This window comes from Tympanuchus pallidicinctus, unplaced genomic scaffold (assembly GCF_026119805.1).
Source record: "Tympanuchus pallidicinctus isolate F22 unplaced genomic scaffold, pur_lepc_1.0 scaffold15, whole genome shotgun sequence".
NCBI classification, from domain to species: Eukaryota; Metazoa; Chordata; class Aves; order Galliformes; family Phasianidae; genus Tympanuchus; species Tympanuchus pallidicinctus.
In genome coordinates this window covers 6,579,759-6,598,858 of record NW_026294669.1, presented here as the reverse complement: position 1 = coordinate 6,598,858, position 19,100 = coordinate 6,579,759, and the positions used below count along the sequence as shown (strand labels likewise).

At 39.6% G+C, this 19,100-nt stretch overlaps 1 protein-coding gene across 9 annotated transcripts in view; it reads right to left on the bottom strand.

Moving 5' to 3' along the window:
* Positions 1–19,100, bottom strand: part of TMEM163 (transmembrane protein 163) — a 106,412-nt gene that overhangs the window by 10,601 nt on the left and 76,711 nt on the right. For all 9 annotated transcript variants that reach the window (XM_052674880.1, XM_052674879.1, XM_052674874.1 and 6 more), the window contains one exon: positions 11,830–11,926. In XM_052674880.1, coding sequence (XP_052530840.1) covers positions 11,830–11,926 — 97 coding nt within the window. The remainder of the gene's footprint in view (positions 1–11,829; positions 11,927–19,100) is intronic.

Sequence of the window (19,100 nt, the reverse complement as noted above, 5' to 3'; positions counted from 1 at the left end):
CATTCAGGCACCTAACAGCAATCCCTGTGTTTCTTCTTGCCACCTGACCACAGTGCTTCAAAGTAGATGAATTATATTACTCTTAAAACAAGCTTTAATTTAAGCTGTTGTAACATCAGTACAAATAAAGGAAACAGCAAGAATATTTTTATCTGCAGGTCTAAGTGGGCCAGTGCCACAGGGACCCTGTTACTGATTGAAATACTCTGGCCAAAACCCCCTCTTACAGTGAACACTGTCACGATGATTCATCAGCAGCTCCATCCATTTCCATTATTTTATTTTAGCGGCAACTCAAGGTGCAAAGAAATGAGATAAGGATGAAAAACTGCTTAGCAAGGTATTGCTAATTACAGGTGTGACGTGCTCACATCCCCACAGCCTGGGGGTCATACCAAACAGTATTTGGTATGTTTTAGTACAGTTTCCTATGTTGTACTTTCAAACTACTTCATTCTCTGCCAAGAGCCCATTCCTTCTAGTCCTGGTACAATAATGAATATTACAACAAAATGTGCTGAGGGAAAGAGCACGGAACACAAGCAGTCAGAAAACAGAATTAAGGCAACTGGGTAACAGTGGGATAAACAACATGGATAAAGTTATTCTACCAAAATGACTGGATTGTACTCAAGCAATTTTGGAGGGCTATGGAAGGTCTAGTAACGTTTTCTTGATGTCAGCCTAGTATATTTACTATGCCTAAAGATATAGTTTTGATAGTCTGACAAACTCTCATTGGTCTTCCAATTTTAATCTAATCTCAGCTAACACTTAACTAAATATTTTAACTAATATTAAATATACAGCACGAGTAAGAATAACCTGAAGCAGAACAACGTGCAACATCAACCCAAGGACCACTGAGTCTCCACCCCAAGCTAGCAGAGTGCTGTTCTCACACAAACGTTCCTTAGATGAGCCAATTTCTTTGCACTTAATTTGCAATTGTAAGAGTGACAAAAACCTGATCATGATGCTTTCAAGGCCCTGCATTTCTTTTTCTTGCTCCAGAATATCAACCCAGTTGGTCACTATCTGATGAGCAACAGGAACTGCCTCTCAGGAGTTACTGCTGCTGAAAAGAGTCAAGCAGGATTTAAAGGGTGACAGTGAAGGGGATGAAAAGAGCAGTGCAAAGGGGTGCTACAGTATGTCGATCATACCATAGATTTTTGGGGTGAATTCAGGTGGTTTGGGATTTTTCAGTCTTACCAAACTCATGGACCATTGGCATGCATCTTGACATGTGTTCCAGCTATTGTATCGTGATCAAAAATAGTCTCACTAATTGCTTTACTGGCAGCCAAGACAACTTAAATGTGATGCATGTTCTTAATAAATAGATAATAATTAATTAAGCCAAAATTCTATAGAGATTTCAGGAACTCAAAAAACTTCCAGATTATTTTTTTAATAATAGAGCACAAGCTCATTTTGTTTCTAATACTAAATCGACAGCCACCAATACAGCAGGAGATCTGATCCATCAGAGCTTCTCTGCCATCACAGAGAAGGGGAAGTAACTAAAAGTCTCCTCTCCTTGCTTTAGTCTGTTCAGAATAGGTTTTGTCAGAAGATTCCTTTCCCTCTTTTTTCCTCTGGATGTCAAAACTTAATTAATACCTAATGATCACCAGCTCAGAGCAGTTCCACACAACACCCACACGGAGGCGGCCGACGCTGCAGTACCAGGCGAGGAGACAAAACTGAAGTGTAAAAAAAAATCACCTACTTTGACTCCCAGGCCTTTGCTGTGCTTTCTGGATGCCCAGGCAGCTGGAAGAAGCATCAAGCAAGAAGGTTTTGCAACAGGGCAAAGAGCTGCTCGAAATGCTCCTTGGGGCCCACACACAGGGAGAGAGGCTGGAAGTGGTTTAGGACAGCAGCTGGCTCTGCTTCTAGGCCACATAGCAGAGGGTCGCAGAGGATGTGACAGCTGGAAGGAACAACACTGACCACCTGATCCTCAGGGCTACAGGGCAAGGGCACACGGGGCAGGTGTGCTCCCCTTGCTGCTGCAGCGCTCTGAGAGTTAAACACGTCGTACCATGATGTGAAGTGACTGCCAGTGAACCAAGCCATCCTTGGGAGAAAGGAAGACAAGAGGCCAGAACGCAGAGCTAAATTAATAAAATAAGCCCAGCCATCTGGCACTGTCTCCCTCAGGATCTTCCCTCCACTGTGCCCCCTCTGTGTCCCTTTGCCTTAGCATCTGACGGTCATTAACAGCACGAAGCACATCTTGCCAGACTCCCCGTACGTATTCATGGTGTTATTTTAATTAAAGCAGCAGCAGCAAATTGTGACAGATGATAAAAATTTAAATTCTGATCATTTCCATATGGTAAAAGCTTCTCAACATCATAAATAAAGCTCTTCCTTTTCCATTTCTTTTGATCATATTCACTCATTACTATTACACCCTACACGAACCCTCAGTGAATGGACATGCCATCCTACTAGATGGCTTCATGTATAAAACAACAGTGTGCACAAAGCTAGCTGCTCAGCCTGACGGTGAGAGTGTCCCAAAAGAAAGCTTTCATACAATGCCTTCTTTGGTCCCAGAAAGGAAATAATAGTGGTCAGCAGGCAGCCTTCCTGCACTTCGTCCCAATGCATTGTCCCCACCCGCGCAAATGAGAACGGAGGCCTTCAAAAAACGTGACAATTCTTTTGTGCCTGCTTTCAAATATCTCACTAAAAGAAGTCATCTTGAGGCTTAAGGAAAATTTGTTGATGGTACTGAGACTTTGATCTTTCCAAATCTATTGTAGAAACTAAAAAAAGCTGCAGGGGATGCTTCAGTGCTTGGCTTAGTAGGTGGAGATGCTCTAACACAATTCTCAGGCTAGTAACTAAATTTTAGCTGATTTGTGCTCCTGGCATCTTCCTAATTCTGACTTTAAGACTTTGCCCTATTTTCAAACCACATTATTTCTACCCATTACTTTTTCCCCCTCCATCCTGCATTTACCACCCTTTACACTCATTTTCACTTTGGGGATGCAGAAATGTTTTCACTTCACCTTCAGTTTACAGTGTTGAGCAAAAAGGTATTTACTGGTATTGGAGCGAGAAAGAATCTTCAGTGCTCCTAACCAGTGGTCACATCATGTGTGAAATTAAGGTTAAAATCTGTATGCGTGATTCTCCTCTTTGGCCTTCCTGTACTCTGACCCAAGGTAAGCTGCTGCTTCTCCTCACACAGCTGCAGCTTTCCTTCCACCCTCCTCAGCTTTCTCTTGACCTGGACACAGCTGGGAGCTGCTGGTACCACTCCTTCATCCCATTCCTCTCTCCTGGACCCAGAGAAGGCAGTGTTTTGCTGTATGGTACCTCTTCTCTGCTGAGCCTTGCCCGGGAAAGAAGGGTTTAAAATAAAACGAGACGCCTTGGCTCAGGAGGGAGGTCTGTATTTCTGGAACGCTGTAGCTGCTGTTGGCAGAAGCAATGTTGTGCCTAGGCCAAACTGAGCAGCTTTGTGGTGTTAAATACCGATTTTGCCCCTCTCTGCTCCTCGCCACCTGTCTCGCATCCCCACATCAGCCTGATCCTGCAGCGCCTCAGCAGCTCCCTCTCACCTCACCCATCCTGCACACTGCTGGCAGGCCGCTCTCCAAAGGTAACCAGAAAGGACTGGTTCCCCTGCTCTTCTCCTGAAGGATGATGTTTATACAGTTAGAGAGTCCAAATTTCTATCCTGCTTTCTCACAAGTAATGAATAGTTCATGTAATCAGCCTAGAGGCAGATTCTGGGAAGCTGGAGGCCCATCTCATCAGCTGACTTCAAAAGGGATGAAGGTTTTAATTGCTTTGCACCATCAGAAAACAAACAGACAGCCCCGTGTCTGACTCAGGTAGCAAACTCTTCACACGGAGACACAGAGATCTATTATTAGCACCAAAAAAAATTCTTATGAATGCTTCAACTTGCACCTTTGGTGCTGAAGCACTGTGACAAAGCAATTCCATGGAACAGAGCACTTCAAGAAGTAAATAATGACAGCAGTAAGGTGAGAGCTGATCACAGGACAGGGGCTGTGAAGGGCATCACCTAAGGGGTGACCAGCAATCTGTATCACACAACCCACCGCATGGCCAGCACTTACTTCCTATCGCTGTGCTAAGACCTGAAAGCAAGACTTTTCATTAATCCCTTAAAACAACTTGTAAGCCAGAGCTGAGGAAAAGTAACCAGCTATATTTCACCTGGTTTTCATATCTGCAACATCCTCACCAATCACAGCATGCTTGTTTTAGGGCTAAATTAATTGCTTAAGGCCAAACAGCAAAGCATCATACCATATGAAATATCACTGTGATCATTATAAAACTAGATTCTAAAGTATAATTCATATGCTCAGTCATTTGATTTGAAATGGTATGCAATAAATGATATGCATGTATGTAAGAAAATAAAGAGAAGCATGTATGAGGACACACCTTAGGCACACTGGTCACAAGCAGTATTTCCTGTATTGTTACTGACCTCTAATTCAGCAGCTGATGTTAAATATATTACGCATTTAATATAAATGACTGAATTAGCAAATAAACTAGAGCTCAAAAAGCTACACTGTGCCACTCCTAGCTTCCGTTCAGCAATCAATAATATGTGATAGAATTACAAGCAGCCTAATCTTACAAGGGATTTCATTTATAAAAGCATCGGAGGCGCCACATCAGATGTGCATCACGTCTTTTGTATACAAATTGATTACATTTTCCTTCTTTGTTCTGAAGGAAATGTCAGAAATATGGCGTGATGCTTGCTTACTCTTGCAAAAAAGTGTCCTTTGCCATACTAATGAGGACAAATGCCCAACTGCACTGACATTACACGTGTTATACTATTATCTGGGGAAACATAAGCAGTAACTGAATAGTAAATGGGTATTGATTTACAACCCCAGGTGAAATTAAAACAGTCACTCTCAGTGTTGCTGGGTTGGGCTGTTTTTAGCCTTCTCAAGTAGAAAATGCTTCCAAATTCTTGGTGGCAACAGTCAAATTGAAATATACCATTGCATACTTATTATTCAAGAATATATAGTGATAGACATGGAGAAAGTAAAAAGGCAAAAAAAAAAAAAAGAATTGTTATTGGAGAGCTGTCAAATGCTAACCCTAGCAAATCCAAGCACAAAACAATGCTTGAAAACTATGCTTAATGTGAGTTTTAAACGCAGAAATCAAAGCATAACGTCATCAACATTATGGAGTAGCACTAAATATATGCACCAAGTCTGCAGGGTTGGTACTGCCTATGGATAAAGCTCTCTGAAACTACAATAAAGAAATGGTAATTCCTTTTCCAATGGGAATTGTCTTATTGTGGCCAACATAGGCTGGAGAACAAATGCTGTGAGTAACAGGAGGAAAAATACTCTGAATCTGATAGCTAGGAAAAAAAAAATAAAAAAGTAAATCACTTCTGAGCCACAGAGAAGTGATTCTATTTTAGGTTCAATACTCAACAGTGTAGAAAAAAAAGAACCAAGTGAAATTACGTGATCTGAGAATGATTCATTTAAAATTAAGTGGAAGGGTAAACACAGCGAAGGTTTATATTCCCAGTGCCAAATGTTGATTAACTTTCTAAGTCAGATGTAATGAAGAACAGCCAAAATTATCAGAAAATTTAATTCCAAATACCCTGGAAAGAAGAGCAGCTGGCCTACTTCTAACAACTCCTGCAAGTGCTTTAGGAACAAAGAAAGTGAGGAGAAAAGAAAAAAAAAAAAAGAACTGATGAGTGGCAATTTTTTTCCCTAGGGGCCAGGAGTTCATCACTGAAATAATAACCGTGGCACATCATGCTGAAACAGGACCTACAAAAATAAAGTTTTGCTGCTACATAGGAAATGAGAACAGGAATAAGCGGGATTTGTAACTGTAGCAGTGCGTCCCTCTGTCTTGTGAAAAAAAAAAAAAAGACAAATCAAGAATTTTGTGACTTTTCTGTGCTTTCCAAGTGAGTACATTCATAGCCACCCCTTCCTCCGAACACATTCAATGCTTAGGACACAGAGAAAACCCACGGCAGAATTACACACTTCAACCAGACAGAGGGCACTGCCCAGGCCTCCCTGCAGCACACCTATGCCTTTCTTTCACCAAGAAATCTAGAACAAATACGCAAGCATCCCAGCTATGTGATAACGATAAGAGAGAAATAAGACTTCCTTCAAAAACAAGTGTTCACAAGTTTAGAGGTGTGCCACTACATCTCTAAATTCATAAAATATGAATGCTTTTATTAAAAACATTTTCAGACAAATGAGAAAGGAGGTCACAGCCTGATCAAGAAATAACTTGTGCTTGTGTGTTGATGCATACAGAAACTGTGTCTACATACACACCCACACAAATCTGTCTCCAAAAGAAAATGAAGCATCTCTGCAAACTCCAGGCAAGCTGAGATGTCATTCAGATCATCTCCAGAACATACATAAAGGATTCATCTTCATTTACAGTCCAGGCTAACTGTGGAGGTCCCAGCTGACTGTCAGTTTCCACATCTGACTCCAGTGTACAAGAAGGGCAGGAAGGACTACTGAGGGAATTACAGGCTTACCAGTGTGACCTCTGTACCAGCGATGTCATCTCACGGCCCATACAGGGCAATCAGGCAATCAGGTGTAGCCAGCATGGCTTTCTGAAAAGCAGCACCTGTCTGATGAACCTGATTCTGTCCTCTGGTGCTCAATGTAAGTCAAAAACTGCCCTACATAGAAAGAATGGTTGGTTTCATAATATTTTTCACAAGAATTGTAGAAACATTGGAGGAATCGCCCTAGTAGTACTTGCAATAAGTAAGACGGGATTTTCACCTACAGGGCTCTGCACATTGCTCCTAAAGGCATACGTAGGAGAACAACAATCCATTATGCTTCTCACCATGTATATTCAATGGTGGTGGTTTCCAGGCTGTCTGGACAAACAGGTCCTTTTAGTTCCCTTTAGTTTCTCCTATTTCTACATTTTATTGTCAACTTTATAATTCATGACTTCATGATTTAACTCATTTAAAAACACAATAATATAATCCTATTGACCAGCTGTTGGAAAGCACTGCTCTGTATTACAAATATTGAAAATGCTAGCAGCAGGGATTGTATTTCAAACCTTGGGGATTAATACATATCTCAATTATTGAAAAGGAAACTTCTTCCCATGATAGAATTCAATTCTTACATTAATTATGCTACTTTATGTGAATAATTAATTCACTGGCCAACTCTCCTGACACAGACTGCCATTTTTCAGAGCAGGCTTCTTTTCAATTATTAGATAACATAACGTGCATAGGAAAAACCCTAAGTTTACATAGCAGTGGCAATTTCTGAACAGGCAACTGACTGCAGAATATGGAAGTTACAGTTTAAAGTTCTGTAGAAATACCAATTTAGTGCTCAACAGCAATTTGGAAAAATGAATATAAAATATCAGTCTCTGGTGACTCTTATACCTTCAATCATACGGGCTCTTTGGGCTTCACCGTCTGCAAATGGAGACAAAACTGAAAAGAAACTTACAAAGGAAGTCAGTGGTGACCAAAGATAATGAATATCTCCCATGTGAGAAGTGATTAGACAGAAGAGGCTCTCCTGTTGTCAGAAAGGACAAGTGGGACGTATGAAAGTAGGCTTACGATGGGATGGAGGTGATTAACTGGGAAACAATAATTAAGTACCACTTCCAATACAGGAATTATGGAGGCAACGAATGAAATTCTTTGAAAATCTACCATTCTATGGTTCTATGATAGCAGAAAACAGTTAAACCACAAAATGGAGTATTCCTTCCCACAGTGCACAATTACAGCATCACATGATATTGCTGATACTAAAAACATACAGAGCTTTAAAAACTGTTTCTAGAAATCGATAGAAGAAACAGGGAAACACAAGCTTGGATCCCCAAAGCCATGGGATGTGCAGAGATGCAGATTACAGAAGCAGGCCCACCTGCTGCTGTCAGGATTGTGCCCCTCAAAATTCTGAACACTGGAACTACTGTCATTCAGTGTGTTTCAGTGAAATTGTGCTCAGCGTGGTATAAAAGAGAATTCAGCTAAGTGATTGAAAAATGCCTCACTGAGCTATCCGGTGAGCCAGGCCTGCAAATTAAGCAGATCCTCTCTGCAGTCTAACAAGGAGCTGTGGACATTTAAGCCCCTTATGAAATGGATGGGGTGCTCAAGCTGGAAATGCCATAAGTACAACTGTCATTCTCTTTTTGGTTGTCTGAATCTTGGTGAGGACTGTCAGACCTGCAGCTTAAATCACTGTACAAAATGACAAAAATACAACATACTCCTTTTCTAATGTCCACACAAACAAAATCTGTGTTCCAAACACTTGAAAAAGCATTTCAAATGATTTCTTAGTCACATGAATTCCTCATCCTTTCTTGTTAGCAGTATTTTCATAAAAGCCCCTTGGCCATGATCCATCCACTTCAAGGGCAACAGAATCTCTGTAATGAAGATCTCAAATTCTTTTTAAGGAAAAATCTTTCTCACTGCACGAATAGTAAAAACAGACAGATAGTAAACACTGTATATCTTCTATACAACAAGAAATACAACAAACTTTGTATAAATGATCCAGAATGATTCCAAAATGATTAACTATATTTTTAGGTTTTTAATCTTAGCATGCTGCAACTCACTAAAGGATACCTGATTGGTTGTTCTGTTAAATTTAATCTGTCCACTGCATACTATTTTCTCTTAAACTAACACAAATTAAGATGAATGCAGAAGATACAATTGCTTCCAATTTCTAATTCTGGCAAAGTCATGGAAGTTTACGACAAATTAAGATGTGAAAAACAGACTTTACAGTTCTGACAGTGATGCACACAACTATTAGAGCAACACTCAGAAAACAATTTCTGTCTTCAAGAAAAATTGACAGTATTAGTTTGCAATCAGCATCTGAATACCGAGAGCAATATTTTCCAGTTGGGTTGAACCACAGACTGAAGTCACACATTTAAAATTTCACACAACACTTTGAAAAGTACCCACACCTTTAATGACCTTTGCTTCAAGAAAGACTATTTCAGACCAACTATACAAAAGCATCATGCAATTATGACTCATATGTGAGACACTGTAACCTCTGTCATCTTACTCCAGTAAGGAGCTTTTTATGCTTCTTTTGTATAAGTTTGGTAACTTTTGTATAACTTTGGCAACGCTCTAGATAGAAGAGTAGAAGCAGAAACTTATGCTCTGGCTGATTGCATTTGAGCAGATTTCCACTCTTCTGAGCTAATGGCATTGCCTAAGTGGCTGCAGGTTATCTAAAAACATCTTTGACCAGCAAAGACCCAAAGAACTGGGAAGAAAAACTATTTCTACTGAGACTGAGAGCACTGAGTAATGCTAAGGGAGCATTACACAAATAGAAAATCATATCAGATTTGGGCACAGCTAGAGCAACAGAACAGGTTTCCACTGAACAACATTCTTTTCCTTAAGTATCTTTAATAAAGTAAGCTTTACGTTCAATACCTCACTGGCTATTATTCACAGTAATGTATTTGTTATAATCCTGTTCTCTCAGTTGTCTTTTTTTGCCAGTGTTATCCTTAGTTTACAAAGAGATCTTTCAACTGTTATGAAACCCTTACCTGAATCAATTTCACACAGTGCAAGGTACTGGAAGACTTTGAGAAGAGAATCCTTGCCTTGTCATTTAAGAGATGAAGGACAGAAGCATCATGTTTTTTTCATTCCTTGTTCCAACCTACCTTCCAGGCAAAATCAGAAGGTATGAAAAACCCTTTCTGTGTGCATGTGGCATTCACCCTGCAACTAGAGAGCCACAGTCTGTGCCCTGCCAGACACATCTTTCCAACAATTGATATTACTTGAGAGTCAGACAGCCTGATGTCACAGGAACAAAATATTTATCCTCATACTCGGTCAAATGTAAGTAGAATCCACCCACTCAATACAGTTTTTAGGCCACCAAAGTCTGAATCCGAGGTAGTCTGTTACAGATGGGATCTGAGCAAATTCCTACAGGACTTTGAAACATAGTGGGACCTGCTCTTTCTGGACACTTTTCTGTAGATATCAAATTTTATTCCTGCTTTACATAGACTTCAAAAATTAAAAGTTAAAATACAAGAAATTACAACATGTCTCAGAGACTTTTCTTTCCACGTAAGAAACAGAGTCCTCACCTACAGATGATACCTGTAATGATGGAAGATGGCATACCTTTTAAACTTTTGTTTCTACTGCTGAAAACACTGGATGTTTATTTACCCCCCATGAATTAGATTGAGTCATCCAAATTAATCTGACCTATGCTACTGTCAAGCCTTCTTGGCCTACTGCTGCTTCTTATACCTAGACTTCATTTTCTCGCTCAATACAAGTCAAACTGCAGCCAGATGCACTGTTTGGGTACAGCTAAGTTAAGAGGTTGTCTTTTACCTGACCATCAGTGTAGGGTCTTCCCCCATCCTCACCAGGATTTCCTTCTGCTTTGCTGGCACACAGACAACCACACTCGCTCCCTAACCCAGTTCTGTCACAATGTTTTGGTTGAGTTGAAGAAATGACTACTAAAAGTGTTCAAGTTAACCTAGATCATTTTGACAGAACCAGGCTGGGGAATAACTACATGTGCTGTTTACACTGGTAAAACTGAGGAGGCAGTAAATTATGAAGAGTGGAAAAGAGGAAAAGTGAAATGCAAAGAGAACACGAATCACTTTCAGCCATACAATGCATCTGGCTTCAATTCAATAATGCACTAATTCATAGGCTTTAGCTATGCTACTTGTGGTTGTTCAAATTTCACCATGCTACTGAAAACTATGTTCTGTTGTTGGCCAGTTTTTCAAAAGTTGCCATGACAATACAGCACCCAGTAGGTCATCTGCACTGCTAACATGGTAATGGACTCAAATTTCATTTTAGTTTTTTTTCTTTTCCCCTCCCCAGCTCTGCCTCCCCTCTTGGAGGAAAGTAAGGAGTTGCAATTATATATGAAGAGTGATACTTGTATGGGAGAAGCCCTGACGTAAAAGTCTGTAGACATTACAAATAGACAATACTTCAAGGCTGAATGCAAAACGCCCAGGTCAGGTAGTTTATACAATAACTAAATCTAAGCCTAACTTTTCGGGGCACTTTAGGAACAGTCTTCTGGGAGTGCAACCACTGCCAAATGGCTTTTCCAATGAGCAGCTGATTTGGCTGAATAGAGCTCAGGGAAGTTAATAACCGCTGCTGGAAGGAAGCAAGGAGGATAGGACAGAGCAGAGCTGAGATTAGGGCTCCTGGGGAAAGTTGCTCTGTAGGCCAGGTAGGGATTGGCTTTCATAACCAATGCAAAGCAGAGAGCAGGAGAAAAACCCTTTGTGATGGTCCATGGTGAGCTGGTTGAAAAGCCAGCTGTTTCACCCAGCATTCTCCCTTTACCTCTTTTGTTCTTGCTACTTGTACGTGGCTTTGGAATTGGAGGCAAGAGCTGGGGGAAAAGAAAAGCTTTTTTCCAAATTAAGATAATGAAATAGTACTAAACTGTGGAAAGATTCTCCTATCAAAATTCCACCACTTCCATTACGCCCAGAGAGACTGCCTCACTTTAAGTAAACTTCTGCAGTCCTGTATAAAAGTTTTAAATGATTATGGTGAGAAAGACTTGGCCTGTAGATGTAACCGTAGAGAAGAAAATGTGGAGTCAAGCCTATAAATACCTTTAAAAACTAGAAGGAGACTTTGGCCTTTCTCTGTCTCACTGGCAGTGTAAGGGATAAAGTGAATACTTCAAAGAACATGAATCAACTTACCACTTCTGGAAGAACCCTCTTTGCAAGATCGTGAATAGCTTTGATCACAATACATATAGATGACAGGAGGAATATGACACCCAAGATAACACAGGCTCTAGAAGGAAAAAGTTAAGAACATAGCAGTGAGAGAGTTGAAAATTCCAGATGATGCATAACAAACAACAAAATTTTACTGGTAAAAAAATCTTATATATGTTAAGATAGAGGCTGGAATTAAAGAACAGAATGAAAAGAAACATCCTGATCCTTCCCAGTTCTTAAAATCCAGTCTGTGTATGAAAAGACAGGACAGATGTTTCAGATTGAGAATGGGGGAGAAGGCCATGCCTCTTCTGCTACTGATGATTTACCACACATTCCCCTCGAGGTCTGCTTCTCTCAGTCTGTTTTTGTGTTTTGCTAAGATCTGGCACAATAACAGAAAGTCTTGGTAAGCACTGATATATGCATAGCCAGTTCACTAATCGATTTTCAGATAAGAACTCTTAGAAAATAGCAAAGTACTATAAACACATGCACAGCGAGAGCAATTTAATGCAATTTTAAATGTACAATTTTTTTCTCCAAAATTTATATTTCCTTTGTTTGATACTCATCACTTGGTACCTCTCTGTTAGCTCAGTCTACAGATCCCGTAACTATTCCAGCAGCATGCTACTATTTTTAACAATTCAGACCTCAGGTGATCTGCTGGATGGCAACACACATAATGCCCACATCAAACTCGACCGAGGGACTGCAGTTGGACTGATACTGCTCTGCCTAGGTCAAAAGACACAGCAGTGGTAAAAGTGGGCAGCTGGTGATTTTTTATTCCCCAACACAGGGAACACTAAAACACACCGTGGACAATCCATATAGTACTGCAGGCAAGATCTCATAAAGAAGCTGCCCTTCTCCAGAGTACAGAAAACGCAGAGGCCAGCACCCTTTCCAGCACCAGAATGGTATATGCTGGACCAGTTGTTTGTTTTAGGTAGGCACAGCTCTGTTACATCTGCAGGTAGAGGTGATCAGTAAATGGCCAAAGGTGTGGGCGGAAAGTTCATCTCTTCAGAGGAATAAGCAGAATGGAAAATTAGAGGGCTTTCAGTTTCCCAATGCATATTTGCAAGCAGATCCCTGTTCTGCTGTTGATTCCTCTCAGAGAATTACAGTTTCACCTTATCTGAATGGATCACTGCAGAGAGGCCTGTCAGAGCATCGTGACCAAGAATGCCAAACTGAAAACCTTTCAGTACCACCCTTATGCATTAATTCTCACATGTTTAGTACTGTTATAGCCTAGACAGTTTATAATTCACCATCCTTCATGATCACTTCTGTTATGATTATTTTATTTTGGAGTAGATAAACAACTACTGAAATTTCTACTCACTTGCCTGGGACAAAAGCAGGAGTCAGATACTTTGAGCACAGAACTGGTTCACAGAAGTTGGCCATTCGCTGTGCCAGTGACAGGCAAAAACAAGAGACAAACACTTTCTGCAAGAATTGCTGACATTTCATCTGAAAGCAATGCTGATGGAAAACCTGTTTCATCATTCACAGCAGGCTTAAACCAATACAACCACAAATCCTCAAGTTGGGAACAATGCATTAAACTTTTTGTGCTGACACGTTCTGTTTAACACCAAGGCAAGAGGAGACAGTGAAACATCACCTTCCACTGGCATATCTTCTATTCCCTGTAAACATCTTCTGGGGAAGATGAGCAAACTTCCCAAAGGTTTGGCAGCAGCCTTGCTGGCACAAGCTGAATGGGCCCAGGGAATGAGTGCTTGCCCTGACCAGTGCCTGGATTCAGCTCTCACTTACATTGGACTCTTTGTGCTTTCTTTGTAAACTCTTCCACCACACATTTCTAACTTCAATTTTGTATCTTTGCTTATGCCAGCAGACAAATAATAACTTCAGCAATCTTGAGCTGCTTATATTATTTCCTAGATAAGTTTTACTGTGTCAGAAAAACTCCCCTATCCATACTTAGCTGTAAATAGCTAAAAGAAGAAAGAAAAAGTACATTATAACAGTGGCAAGAGTATTAATAGCAGAGAGAAATACAGACTTAGTCTTGACTCAGCATTCAGTCAAGTCTAGCTTCTCCTTTATATGCTGGCTTTTGGAATCCACTGCCATGCAAAATTCATGAGTAATGGCAAAGTACTTTAAGTGCAAAAATACATGTTTCTTGTCCTCGGGAGTGTATCAATTTACCTGCAAAGCCACCAGAACAAAATGGTGCATAGTGATTTATTTTAACTTCTTTTGCCAGATTTCTACCTAAACTGCAAATCATAAAAAATACAACCAAATAAGAAGCCTCCAAAAGTTAATCTGAAGTTTAACTATCATGGACAATAGGAAAAATAGATTGTAGCCTGGCCCTTTTCAAGCCATTAGACAACAAAAACTTTCATACTAGCTCGATAATTTCTATCTGCTACCAATTACCCAACTGTTCTGTATCTACATTAACTGTTTCCAGCTGCAAGTGAAAGGTGTTAGTGCCAAGGTTGGAGGTAAATGCAGTTTTGTTAATAACATTCATTTCACTGGATGAGCAAACTGCCATTTCTAAACAAGTTCAAGGCAACTCAGAAGAAACTATAAAACTAATGGAGAAAGTGCTAAACAGAAATTTGGTTTGACTGGAGAAAAAAAAAAAAAAAAAGGCCCAGGTAATATTTTCCAAATACCATGGGTTTGGAATTGCCATACAGTAATGTTCTTCAGGTCCCCTGAGGCATGAGGGCACTCTGCCCAGTGCCCCCCTTGATTAGCAGATCTCCAAGTATGATGAGCCATCAGTATCTCTTCCTTACACCTCCCATCTCCCATTGGAAACTGTGTTCAGTTTCTGCCTGCTGCCTATCAAGAAAAACATTCAAAAAGTTCTTGCTAGACTCACACTGACCTGGGGACTGCCAGTCTCTGAACACACGGAGGAAAGCAACAGCACATGGCTGTGAGCTGGGTGATCCCACAGCCCTCCCTGCCTGCAGATTCTGCACGCCGCAGCTTTTGCCCACATTCTGCTCGCTGTGCTGGGCTCTTCACCAGCATGGCACGTGCAGGTGGATAACATGATTCTACCCAGCAAGGCCATAGTTCCCCCACACACTTGCCAAACCTTTCCAGAGCTCTCTGCTATTCCCAGTTTTCATGACTGCAGAATCAGGTCCCACTACCTAAATGTTCCTTCAAGGCTATCGCGTCACAGCAAATTCACTCTTGTAAGAAGTTTTTAGCAGGATCCACAATTCCCTATCAGTTTTCTTAGAAGTCAAAGTTTCTCCCTGTTCGATTTCAAAAACCTGAAACATTACAAGTTCCATCTTGAGTTGAAGCAGAAAAAAACAATGCATGCATTTTTTGTGAAAGCCAGCATTAGCTATGTAAGAAACCTTCAAATGTAAGTAAATACTTTACTCTTACTTTAAAAGCAATGTAAGAAAAAATTCTTTTAAATCCTGTACTTATTTTGCAGGCATTTCTACATGGGTTAATACATGTTATCTTCCCACTAAATCTTTACTACATCATTAGAGATATAATTTATCTCTCTCTCTATATATATATTCTACAACACAAAATAATTGACCACTATAGGTTTGACAGGCACCAGAAGAGATCTGACAGGGAATGCATTTATCTGAAATTTTCTTCATTTCTATGTAGTATTTCTTCTAAAATCTTCTGAACAGAAAGAAGTACAAAGAAAATGGAGCCAAAGCACTTTAAAACAATGGTAAAACATGACTGGATTTTTGTAGACAATGAGCTTTCTAGAATCTTTCAGAATACAGCATAAAGAACAACAGACTGACTCAGAAAGGACAAGGTGGAGTGAATCAGCACTGGGAATGTAAGAATAATCAACATTATATCACTAAGCAGTCAATAGAACGTATTTAATGTTACTGTTAAAACTGTAAAACTGCAAAGTCTTTCTGAAGCAGAAGACGATCTGCAGAGCGTATTTCTTGATGTGCTTTTGATGCAGTATTTCTATATGAAAAGCCAGAAGACAATACAAAGTATAATTCACTGTATTAAAAAATGAATTCATCAATTTTGTCAGCTTTTCAATCTAACTTTGTCACAGATAAAACTGATAAATCACTCATACTACTGCCTCAGGAATTCAGAATTAAACTGTGTGGACTTTAAAACAATTTGTATGGCTTTTGAGCTTTGACTACTCCTAGTCCTACTTCCACTACTAACATCTAAACCCATGTCTCCAAGACTTGATTATGGGCATGCACAGCCTGACAATTTCCTTTTTCTGAAAGCAGTACTACAACTCATTATGGTACCAGTACAACAACCCACCTACAGCCCATGTATATTTATACAACTCTATAAATATCCACTTTGAATAACACCAGTCCTGGATATGGGCAGTCACAGCAACCAAAATGAGAAGATCAGTGGAACTGTATTTCACATCGTACAGATGACAGCTCAGTTGCTTTTTTCCCCTTGTCTTTTTCCAAAGAAAAGAAAGTCCAACTATTCAATTCATTTGCATCTGCAGACACAGCAGAACAGTCTTTTAAGAAAGATTTATCTTTAATTTTGTCTTACGTTTGGTATTATTTATTTCCACTCCCTGCAAGTAGCGATAAGAGCAAAATTCTGTAATATTTCAGTCAAGAACTAAAGACCAAACTCATTCCAATGTGTGTGGTGGTAAATTCTCAGTGTAACAGACCAATTTTATACAGTTCTTGCCACACTGACTACTCTTTGCCTGAGCCAAGGTGGTTACTATTCTGCATTAGCAGCAGCCAATGTCAATTTGGACTCTCAGGTGCTTGTATTTATAATATTTTGTAATAATAATAATAATAATAAACAGACAAAAATAATTAAAGAGTTAGAAATGCACCCACAGAGACAAGCTTTGCTATATATTATCTCAAAATGGATCTGAGCTAAGTTTCACAAGGATGACTCATAAAAGAGTTTTCCTCATACCAATTGACAGTTATAAAATACTCACAGCAAGATGCTTCACTTCTTAATTACCATCCTGCTACCTTTCTGGCGAGTGGAATGCAGTGACACCGCACCAATGAGGAGAGTTCATCATGAAGCTCACGGTAATTCTTTCTTTCAAGTCAATCTGCTCTACCATTCAGTAGAGGCTGTGCAATACAATTATGGATTCAAAAAAAAATTAGTGATGAACATAAATGCAATCTGCAAGTATGTGCTAACAGTCTCTTAGCAGCTCTCAGATAGAACTATTTTGGCAGCACAGAGGGAAAAGTTTTTCACGTACTTGGTAGTATTTCTGTTACATCCTGAAAACAATTTTACCAGCACACTTCAAATTCATTAAAATTATCCCTGCCATGTGATGACACCATGTGGAATAAAACAAGATTGCCAGCAGCAGTCTAATTACTTCTCAGCTCTATTAACATGATAAAAAATGCAATATTAAAAATCTAGCCTCCCTCCTTACTGAGCAATAATACCTACTACCAAAGATGTTATTTTGGATCTAATGTAAAAAGCAAGAACTAAAATGATCAGGTTCAGATACTTTTTCTTAACATCGTTTATGGACCTAAAAAAAATATTCTATATGGAATAAAAAAAAAAAATCAGCCAAAGCCAGAAATACTTATTCCTCAGTGTTGTCTATACTGCTAGGCTTAGTTCATCTGAGTTGCTGATGGTAAACACTGCACAGTTCTCTAGCACTGCTATTGAGGCATCAGTGAAATTGCTCACTGAGATCCAGCAGTAACCTCAGCACGGCACTCCATTCTGAATCACAACCAAACATTTGGATGCACAAACATGCTCAGTTTTTTAAAAGCTTTCCTTTCTACTGGTAAGATAGCAACAATCACATTTTAAGTAGAAAAAAAACCCAAAACCTTATCTCCAGGTATCACTTCACAAGGATTTCGCAGGTGTAGTTTGTGAGGACCATAGATCACAGAACAAAGTCTGAGGGAAAGACTCCATGTTTCCATACAGCCTCAGCTGAGACCTGCATCTGGATGTTCCTGTAACATTTTTACCACATTAAATCTGGGAAGTTAAACTTTCCCATAACAAAATGTAGTGGGATGTGTCACTCTGTAGACACAGATACACAGAGAGGCATCTCTTCTCAGGTGCTCTTACAGTTTCTCAATTTCCCAGCAAAGCAATCCCCAAATGATTTAGTCAGTTGTGCCCCAGTCATGCTGAACCTTCTTGACTCATTCAACTTAGACTAAAATATATTGTTTAATATGCATACAAGTTATCCACTTTTCAGTAATTCACTCATTCAATTTATCCATATATTTCCAATCAGCGTGCATCCTTCAAGTTAGACTTTATAGCTATCAGGGTTTTGGGTTGTTAAGAATCTTACCGTATACATTCTTCTAAAAGAAATGGACTACTTTCCACCATGAGATCTGATTACAGAGGTTGTGCAGCCTCTATCCTTGAAAGTCTTTAAGAATCAATTGGGTAAAGCTCTGAGCAACTCATTCTGATGTCAGTGCTGACTGCTTTGAGCAGGAGATTGGACTAGAAACCTTCCAAGGCCCCATTCAACCTGAATTACCCTATAAACCCATGAATCCTTATTAACAAAATGTTTCCCTCTGCAGGTTCTGTTGAGGTCTTTCTGCATGAAACAAGTCCCACAGCCCACAGAAAAGGAAATGTTAAAATCTACAGAGACTGTTTTCACCTCTGAGTGAAGAGGTAGTGTGAAAACTGTTACTTCACAAGGAACTGAAAAGTAGCATTAAAATATGCTGCAGGCCACTAAGTGCAATATCAGTTCTAAGACCTGGAGTAATATGAGTTTTTTCAGCAAAGCCGAACAAATCACTTTTATGACGAATACGTGATTTAATCTATGAGTAAAGCCACTAATGAATCCTCCAGAGTTCAAATGAGAAAAGATTAAATCATCTTCTGAGTCTAGTTGCATTTTTTTTCCTCTCCATTTTTCTGGTATTCTTGTTTTCATTCCTTCTTCCCATAACCAAATACAAATTACATGCTGTGAATTCATGAATAAATTGGAAGCTTGCAATAATCTACACCACATTTATTCCAGATAAGAGAAAGTCAGTCTGTTTAAACAGAATGAGGCTTCTTTCTTCTAACATTTGTATTATGGCAGCTCTTATATTCAGATTGTAGTCGCCAAATATATCATTCCTTTTGTAGCCAGGCCAAGATTTAAGTGTAGACAAAATCGTTGAGAACTCAGAGAAACAAACTCAGTCTCTGTT